This window comes from Echinops telfairi, unplaced genomic scaffold, assembly GCF_000313985.2.
Source record: "Echinops telfairi isolate 266 unplaced genomic scaffold, ASM31398v2 ScPeMD7_2;HRSCAF=8, whole genome shotgun sequence".
NCBI lineage: Eukaryota > Metazoa > Chordata > Mammalia > Afrosoricida > Tenrecidae > Echinops > Echinops telfairi.
The window spans coordinates 9,177,115-9,186,765 of NW_022103898.1; the positions used below are offsets into that span (position 1 = coordinate 9,177,115).

Sequence of the window (9,651 nt, forward strand, 5' to 3'; positions counted from 1 at the left end):
CGCGCCCCTGACACGCGCTGCTCCAGGATGGCTCTCCGGGGCTGACCATGCCCTGCGCACCCGAGGGCACCCACCCGAGCCGGGAGCGGGAGCTGGGGTGGGATTCAAACCCCCACCGAAGGTCAGCGTGGTGGGCGAGCCCCCACTTCCTGGGCAGCCCTGGTCCCCGGGGCAGGTCATGCACCCAAGCCCAAGCCCAGTGGGCTGCAGGGGGTGGGAGGGTTGCGCTGTCTACTGCGCTCGCGGCACCACCCCACCCCTCCCCCTCAGGGAGGCTTATTCTGGGGCGACTGAGGGGTGGGGGCAGGGCCACACACACCCTCCTCAGTTTGGAGGGGGATCTGGAATGACCCCCTGAGAAAGACAGCCGTACTATGCCCCCTCCCCGAGGAGCCTGTCGTCCCAGCCCTCGGCGGCCCCCAGCGCCCTGGTGCCAGACCCTCAGGCGGCCAGGATTCAAAGTTCACTGCGGGAAAAGGAGGGGGCGTCGGGTTGGGGGTGGGGGGATGAATGGAGTGGCCTGGCCCCCGCTGCCGTCTCAACTCACCTCGGTGCTGACCAGACCCAGACGCAGGTAGCAGCAGAGAAACAGGAAGAGCGCCCAGCAGCAATTCATGCCGACTCCGGGCCCGGCCCCGCGGGGCCCCGGACGCGTGGACCGAGCGCGCCGCCCCCGCGGCCAGGGCGGGGGGCGGGGGCTGGGGAGGGAGGTGGGCTCGGCGCGGGTCCGCGGCGATCAGGAGCTCAGGCCGCTGCAGCCGCCGCCGCGGCTCACCCGCATGGCCCCGGGGCGCCGCCGCCCCCGGCCCGGGCTCCGTTGTTGGGGGGCTAGGGAGGGCCTGGGCGCAGGACCAGGGTCCGTGGCCGCTACCTGTGCGGAGCCCGAACCCGAGCGAGCATCCACGGCCGGGGGGCTGCGTCGCGAACCAGCCGAGGCGTCTAGCCGTGTGGGGGCGCCCAGGGAACTCCAACCTCCTGGAGGAAAAGGAACGCGGCAGCCGATGGTTGGTCTTCACTCGCCGCTTAAAGGCGTTTTCCTCTGCCCGGCGGCTTAGCTTTTTTGCCACATTTTCTGGGATGGTCCCCCAAATCGGACGGCGCAGGGCTGGGCTCCTCAACGCCCAGGCTTCCTCCCCAAAACTTTTTCCAAAGTTGGCTTTGCAGCGGCGGGCCGAGCACCCGGGCTGGGAGAGGTGCAAACTCCCGCCCCGGCCGGCTGGGGGGGCCGGAGCGTGTGCGCCCTGGCGCGGGGCCCGGGCGGCGGGCACGGCTGCTCCGCGCGCGCGGCGTGCGCGCTCGTCCCGGCCCGGCCGACAGGTGGACGCGGCGCGGGTCCGTCGGTCAGCCCGCTGCTCTGGGCGTCCTCTGCGGACTGCGAGCTGCGGCGGTTCCGGTTTTCTCTTTGCAGTGACGCTGGAGGGTGGATTTTTTTCTTTTCCCTTTTTCCTCTTTTGCGCGTCTGTGTGTGTGTGTGCGCCAAATATCTGTATCACGGGAATGAACGATGGGCGCTGGCGGCCGGAGTAGAGCCCTCGGGGAGGCGGCGGGGAAGGCGGCGGGCGCTCGGGGAGGCAGGCGGCCGCTCCCGGCGGCAGGAGGAGAAGTTGCCACCCTTTCAGCTGTTCCGGCCTTTATAAAGGAGACGGAGAGCGAGAGGTGGGTGGAGACAGCCTTTCCTCTCCTGGCCTGGAGTCAGCGCCGGGAGGGAGGGGAGCGGAGCTTGAGCGCAGGGAGGGCTTGGGGTGTGGTGGGGCCCTAGGGGTCTCCTGGAACCTGGCAGCCCTCTGCCCAAGGATCTGGCTCCCGAAATGGAGAGCCAGTAGCGGCCAGCTGTTGAACGCAGTGACCATTCGTGGGCTAGGTTGGAAACCACGTGGTTAGTGGGGTGGGGAGAGTCTCCAGGGCCACCGGTGGGGGGGGGCGGGGAGGGGCCGAGCACTCCCCTCCAGCTCCGCGGCTCCGGGACCAGACATCCGCACCCTGCACTAGTGTGATGGGAGGACTCCTGGGCTCCCGACAGCTTGGGTACAGATCCTGCTGTGGTGAGGAGTAGCTGGGTCACCTTGGGCAAGTCACTTCCCTCCCCGTTGCCTCCATGCCGCCTCCTACTGAGGACTAAATGCCATGATGGGCATCAAGCATCCCTCGGATCCAGCCACCAGCCCCAAGATGAGCCGCAGCCAGCCTTGCAACCCTGACAGGAAAGCTGAAGGCTGGACCCTGCCTCTTCCTCCCGGCTGGGGGCCTGGCACAGACTCTGCTGCATTCGCTGAATTTGAATTTGTTGGACTGCAAAGTCCACCCTCCCACCCCACCACCCTGCACGCTGGTGTTTACTAGCTCCCTGGCTCCCTGTTCAAGGCCCAACCCAGCATAGCACTGGCACAGTTAACGCCTCCCACCCTCAGCTCCAGGAGCTGCTATGTCCCTGCCTGAAGCAGTCACACTGTCACAGTCACGGCGTCACACCCACGCCCAGCACCCACCACGGGACCCACAGGCTCACCATGTCGCCTGGCCATCTGGCATCCAGAAACCACTGTCTCATTTGGTCTGCCCTCTGTACCCAGGAAGCCCCCTCCTCCATAAGTGTCGAGGCAGCTTAGCACAGTGGCTAAGAGGGAGGCTGGAGGCAGATCACCTTGGTTCACACCCTGGAAAGTTACTGACTTCTCTGGGCCTCGGTCTTCCTCTCTGTAAACTGGGGAGCCATCTATCAGCAGTTGAGATTTCAAAGAAGCCCAGGAAGGCTTTGGGGGCGATAATGAGGTTTGTCATCTCCATGATGGTGAGGGGGTCCTGGGTGTGTGTGTGTGTGTGTGTGTGCGCGCACAGAGATTCAAACAGACGGCAGGGCCGTTGAGTCTGCCTCAGAGTATTGGTACCTACCTCATAGAAGGAACTAGAGGCTTTGCCAAAATAAGGCCTAGAAGACAGTCCTGCTGCAGCACAGCCTCCTGGGGTGTGCCAGTGGCCAGGCATTGCCCTAGAATAGGTGAGGAGTCCCTGGCCTGCCCTGGAGGAGCCCCACCAGCCAGCACTGGTGGTTGGTTCAGCAGACCAATTAGGAGGAACAGGGGATGGGAGATGTGGGGAGGGGAGGTGGTAATGAGAGGCGATAATCCCCAAATACCAGATTTGAAGGGTAAAGATTCTCAGAGAAAACCCTGCTCAGGGGTGGCCTTGACCTTGACTTTGACCTTCTCTGCCCTGTGCCAGAAGGAGGCTAACAGCTCCGCCTTGCTGTTGAACGCTCACCACTTGGTATAAGCACTGCTCTCTGTGTCCTTAGAGCAGTATTGCTCCTAGCCCAAAGCACAGAGGGAACTTTGGAGTCCAGAGGTTAAGCTCCCTGCTCAAGGTCACACAGCCAGCCCATGGTGGAGGCTGGACTGGACCTGCGGCAGGCCAGTGGCAGAGCCCACACACAGGAAGCTCCCCGCTGCGCTGCTGTCTCCCAGCAGATGACGTTGATGAGGATGGTGAAGACAGTGACAGTGTTGGCATAAGGCTCGTGTGAGCATGGAATGCTCTCCTATGTGCCCCCGGTAGGAGCAATGGCACGTGTGCCAAGGAAAGAGGGTGTGCGGGCTCGGCCCCCACGATGGACTTGGGGGAGCGGGATAGGCTCTGTGGAGTGGCACCATTGGGTCCCTGTTGTGGGCAGCCCAGGAACGTGGGCAATGGACTGAGCAAAGAGGCACAGTCCCATCTCCCATGGCCCAGTGACTTCCCAGCCTCTTGGGTGAGCTGACTCAGGTGACTGAATCCATGTGTCAGTGTGAGGATCAGCGGTGGCAGGGCTGGGACCCAAAAGGGCACAGATGCCTGGGCCTTGAGTATCCTGATAAGGGGAACCCTCTTCTAGCCCCTGTTCCATGCCGACACCATAGGGGATTCTGTCCTCGCAAGCAATTCTCTGAAGAACACGTTCACCATTTTCTCCTGTTCAGTGCCTCCTCCAGGAAGTCCCCCCCCACCCCCCGGGCTTGAGGGGGTGCCCCAGCACAGAGCTGTCCTGTGGTCAGGCCCATGGAGATACTGATCCCCAGCACTGAGCCAGTCAGCCTGATCACCAGCCCTGGTCAGTAACTGTCTGTAGGAGGGATTTGTAGATTCCAAGGCCCCCTTTCCTCCTATTACCTGTTCTCCCTCTGAGAGTCTAGGAGGGTCAGAACCAGAATGGCTTGAGCCCACCTTCTGCTTTGGGGCCAGACCTGGCCGGGGTGGGGGTCAGGGAACCATATTCATAATCCACCCCCTCAGCAGGCCTGGGCCAGGGAGAAAACTGGGTGACCTGAACTGTGGGACCTGGGGCTGCAGTGGGGTCTGCCCAAGGCTGGGCGTGTCTTAGACTGGGGCCCTCATCTGGGATAGCATTTTGCATGGCCTGGAAGCAGGTCAGGGCCCCGGAAGGGTAAGGGAAGGCCAAGAAGGTGGGCTGCATCAAGTCCAGCCGGGGGCCAATGACATGCTCAGTCAGGAGAGAGGGGCTCTGTGCTCCGACCGGGGAGGAAACTTGAGGCTCAGCGAGGGTGAGACTCCCTGCCAGCGATCGACGGCCTGGGTTCTGAGCCCCACTGAGTTTACGAACTGTCCAGCCTCAGGCAGGTTCCATAGCCTTCCTGAGCCTCCATTTTCTTATCTGTAGACTGGGCAGCAGTAGCAGCCGCCTCGTGGGGCTTAAATAAGTTCATCCATCCAGAGCGGGTGCCCCACAAGCCCAGTGTCTTAGGGTGGTCGTCATTTCTGCCCCAAGCTGCCCGCTCTCTGTCTGAACTCAGAATCAGGCCTTGGGGGAAGGGCCCCTGCTGGGACCGAAGGAGTATTTCAACTGGGGGAAGGAGTGGGTCCCATTCCTGTGGGTGACCCCCCCCCCCCCACCAACCCAGTGAGGTTCTGGCCACTGCAAGGGCCCGTGAGAACCAGGGAAGCCAGCAAGGAGACCCTCAGGAAGGCAGACAGACAGACCAAGCCCGGCCGGGCCTTCGAGCCTGCCACCTGCCTCCGTGGCCCTGGGCCTGTGTACCGAGCACAAAGACGGGGAAGGGCGGTGTTTGTTTGCATTTGGAGAAGAAGCATTTTTAGCTCCTCTGGGTTCCAGACAAGGAAGAGGATGTTTGGATGCAGCTTGGGTCCACCTGCCTTGGACGCTGGCTGGAAATGGCATGAAGCCCCCCTGTGGCCAGAGGGGCTGGGCCAGACAGGCAGGGAACCGCCCCCAGCTGGGGTCAGCCATGGGGACCCCTGCCTGCTCCCTTTTCCTGCTCTCCTCCTGGGCCAAGCCCTGGCCTGAGCACCTCCACCTCACTCCCCACCAAGAACAGAGGGACCAGGCCCAGCCCGGCTGCACCCCTGCCCTGTCCTGGGAGCCTCTGGGGTTGAGAGAGGGCCACCACCTGCCCTGATCACCCCGGGAGAAAGTGGCCACCTCTCACAGACTCCACGGTGACCTGCATGGAGCTGACCAACCTTACTCAGGTCCTGATGCACACAGAAAAGTGGATGAGCTGGGGGGGGTGGGGGGGAGAACACAGGGAGGGCCGAGGCCTGTGTGGCTGAAGGAGGTGGCTTCAGACCCAGGGAGCAGCTGCCCACAGTGGGCCCCTCCATCCTGGATTCCAGACCAGCCGCTCTCTCCAAGCAACACCATCCTTTCTGCCGGGTTCCCAGGACTCCACTGGGGATTCTGGGAAGGGATGGGGACAGGGTGGGGGCCGCCATCCTGCTGGGGGTGTAAATGCAGACAGTATCTGAACCTGCAGGAGCCATGAACAGCTGGGGAAGCTATGGCAATGGGGAAGTCACCCATCCACATCAGTGGTCCTAAGGGTGGGTCATCAAATGCATTGAGAGGAGCTGTTCCATTCCAGGGTGAGGGCAGAGCCGGGACCGCAGTACCGTGCTGCACCTCAGCACCCACTGCCCAGAGGTGGGGCAGCGACGGAGACACACCCACCAGCCCGGTTCACTGCATCTTGAGAGGGCACACAGGTGAGTGTGGGTACAGACTCCTGACTGAAGGCGCTCTCTCTCCCAGGGAGAGCAACACCAAGGCCCCAGGCTGGAGGCCTGGGTGTGCCACTGACCAGAGTGTCCTGGGGGCCATTGCAAAGCAAAGAGATGGAAGCTGGGGCTGCCCTGGGGTTTAGGGGCATCCCCGTCTCAGCCACCTCTCTCTTGCTTTCTATTACCACCCTGAGTCCCACCCCCACCCCACCCCCCAAGCTCCCCTTGGGGAAAAGGTCTAGCCATCAAGTTGATGCCCAAGACCCCTCCTGTGCCCGCCGCCCCCCTGCATGCCCAGTACCCATGAACATGGCCTTGTTGGGAGATGGTCTTCCATTAGCATGAGGTCACACTGGGGTAGCGTGGATCCTGATCTAGCAAGAGGGGTGTCCTTAGACAAGGGAGAGGAGACCCAGTCCAAAGGATGGATGTGGTTCTAGCAACACCCGGAGTAGCAGGAACAGTCAGCTTCCTCCCTGACGTAGGGCCCAGCCTCCAGAGCTGGGGGACAATAAAATTCTGTTCCACAAAGCCTCCCTGTGTGTTGTGTTTTGTTATGGGGACCCTGGGGGGCGGGGAGGGAGGAAGCGGATAACACAACCTGCCCTGTAGTCCAATCAAGGGCCTGTTCCTGGCCCGAGGCTCAGGGACGTCAAGGGGCTTGCTCAAGGTCGCCTAGTAAGTCAAGGGCAGACATGGGTGGAAGGCGACTTTTCTAGGGGAAGGGCCTTCGGGGATGTGGGAATGTAGTCTGAGGAAGAAAGAGGGGCTGGTGGGTAAAAGAGGAGGGGGTCTTGAGCAAGGCTGGGGCTCACAAGTAGTGGAGGGCATCTTAACCCCCAGACCACACCTTTACTCACGCCGTATCCCCCACCCCACCCCAGTAGTCCCTGAGCGGTACAACCTCAGCTGTTGACCAGAAGTGCCTCGGAAGAAAGGCCTGGCGATCTATTTCTGAACAATAAGCCCTTGAAAACCCTATGGAGCATCATCATCCTCTGACGCACACAGGGATCAACTGGGTGGGGCAGGGGGTAACTCCTCCCCACCCACCCTGCCTCAGGAGACCTGGTGGTAGGATGGTTGAAAGCTCAGTTGCTAGCTGAGGAGAACCTGGTGACACGGGGGTTGCACACTGGGCTGCTCACCCCAAGGTCAGCAGTTTGAAACCACCAGCTGCCCTGCGAGATGAAGACCGGGCTGTCTACTCCCATAAACTGTTACCGTCTCGAAAATCCACAGGACAGTTCACTCTGCCCTAGAGGGTCCCCGTGAGTCTTGACTCGGCATCAACTCGATGGCACTGAGTTTGGCTTTGGGTTTGGTGGTGCAGAGGTTCAGTGCTCGGCTGCCATCTGAACGGTCAGTGGTTCCAACCCACCAGCCACTCCTCAGGAGACAGATGAGGCAGTCGGCACCGGTAAAGATTTACAGTCATGGAAACAGAAACTCGGTGAGGTGGGTCTGCTGTTTCCTGTGGGGTCGTTTGATGCTTACTGCCTGTCACCGGCCCAGGACTCACCCTCTCTGTTCTCCAACCCGCCTGCCCAGAGGCACACCATCCTTGCCACAGCCACCTGAAGGCCATATGTCCACAGGTGGGCGCATCTCAGCACCCCACCGGGGCTTGAGACTTGAACCAGCTACTGGCTGTGTGTCCCTGGGCCGGGCATGCACCTGCAGGCTTCTTAGCAGTGCACAGTCCCAGGTCCACCTCCGTCCCCCTGAGTCCCAGTCTTCCTTTTAAGAAGATGCCCAGGTGGTCTGTGGGCTTGGTACAATGGAGGAAGCACCGGCCCACGGCGCAGGCCAGAATGGAGACCCGGGCCACACATGCGTGTGCATTGAGAGCCTGCTCCCAGCTGCCCACGTGCCAGCAGCAGATGAGGGGATCTGAACCTCAGTCTGTCCATACCATAGCATGAGGGAGGAGAGGCAGCCTGTAACAGGCATGACCGCATAGATGGACTTGGGGGTGGTGGTGCTGAAATGGACACAGAGGGCACTGAGGTCCTGTCCCACAGATACCAAATCTCCCCAAGAAGCAATGCACACACAGCCAGCCGGGAGGACGAGTGTCAAGGGGCAGTGCCCTTCCACTGGTTACAGAGTGGCTGTGTGGGATGAAAGGTTACAGCAAGGTTCTGTGGTGACCACAGCACATTGTGCATGGACTTGATGGGCCCTCCATCACCTTGATTCCGGCTCATAGCAATCCCCAAGGACAGGGTAGAACTGTTAACACTTAACAGCCCAGCCTGGAACCCACTCCCCCACCAGAACGAAATGCTCAGGCGCGCTTAAAATGGTCACTTGGGGCTGTCTTTTGCCACCATTTTTTCAAAGCTGGAAGAATAACAGCCAAGCCCGTCCTTCAGGGTCGCCATGAGTTGGAAACGACTTGATGGCAGCCAGTTTGGTGTTTGTTTCGTGCTGACTGAAAGGTCGGTGGTTCAAACCCACCAGCCGCTCCTCAGGAGAAAGATGAGGCAGCCGGCAGCGGCTTGGATTCTGTGTGGCTCTACCTGAAACACAGCCCAGAGGGATGAAGCTTCATCGTCCATTTTACTGGTGGGAAAGCAGAGGCTCAGAGCAGCCGAGGACTTCCGAGTTCTCAGGGTGGGTCGGCAGCTAAGCCAGAGGCAGGGAGACATCTCCTGGTGTGGCCACGACTGCTTGGACTTGTCCTTAGAGACCTCAGCGTTGGCATCTGTAGAATGGGGTCCCAACAAGACATGGTTGTGAGCAGTTGTGTACAACGGCAGAGGCAGAGCTGCCAGCTCACACCGCCAAGCCCCCTGCCCTTGGGGGCACCTGCAGGCCCAGGCAGGCAGGCAGACAGACAGACAGACAGCAGCGACTGTACAAACACCCTTCCAGGGCGGCGGCTGTCGTAGAAGTCCATAAGCAAACAGAGGGCAGCCCAGAGCAGTGACTAATGGGCTTAGTAGTAACCTCACCGCCACGGGCACAGCGCTAGGCTGCACCCCAGCCACCAGGCAGGGCCCTGCTGAGGCCACCAGGCTGTCTGGCATTCATGGTCCCAGGTGAGAGCCAGAGGCCAGGTCAGGCCGGCCTCCTCAGGTCTCCCTCCCCCTTCCTCCCCTCCCCCTCCTTTCCTTGTCTCCCTCCTTTATTCTCCCCACCCCCTGTCTCTCCTCCCCCTACTTCCCCTTCCCCTCTTCTTCCCCTTCCCCTCTTCCACTGTCTCCCCATGTCTTCCCTCCCCGCCTCCCCCCTCCTTTCCCTTCCCCCTGGACAAGAATAGGGTAGGAGACCAGAGAGTTGTCCCCCAGCCTCTGCCTCATTCGGACTGGGTGGTCCTAGAGGTGACCTCCCCCCCAAGGGACAGAGTTACCTAGTGATGCGATCCCCATCTCTCAGACAATACTCAGGGACCCCTGAACCTGTTCCCACTGGGACATGACCACGCACACGCCCGTTCCAGATGCAGAGAGAAAGTCAGTTCCTTGGAGCTGAAGTTCCTTAAGCCTGCTGGTTAGAGGTGGCGCTGCACCTGACCAAAGGCCCCGGACTCCCCGGACAGTGCTCCTGGAGAGGGGAAGGCAGACCCCCACCTCCCCGAGACCTGAGATGGGTGAGCATGTCTCAGTGACACAGGGGGAGAGCAGGGGCTGTGGG

General features: G+C 61.3%; 1 protein-coding gene across 1 annotated transcript in view; it reads right to left on the bottom strand.

Moving 5' to 3' along the window:
• PDGFB (platelet derived growth factor subunit B) overlaps positions 1-633 on the bottom strand; it is a 19,755-nt gene extending 19,122 nt beyond the window's left edge. Inside the window, exon 1 of the mRNA XM_004700262.2 lies at positions 548-633. Coding sequence (XP_004700319.1) covers positions 548-616 — 69 coding nt within the window. The 5' untranslated portion in view covers positions 617-633. The remainder of the gene's footprint in view (positions 1-547) is intronic.
• Between the last annotated feature and the right edge of the window lie 9,018 nt (positions 634-9,651).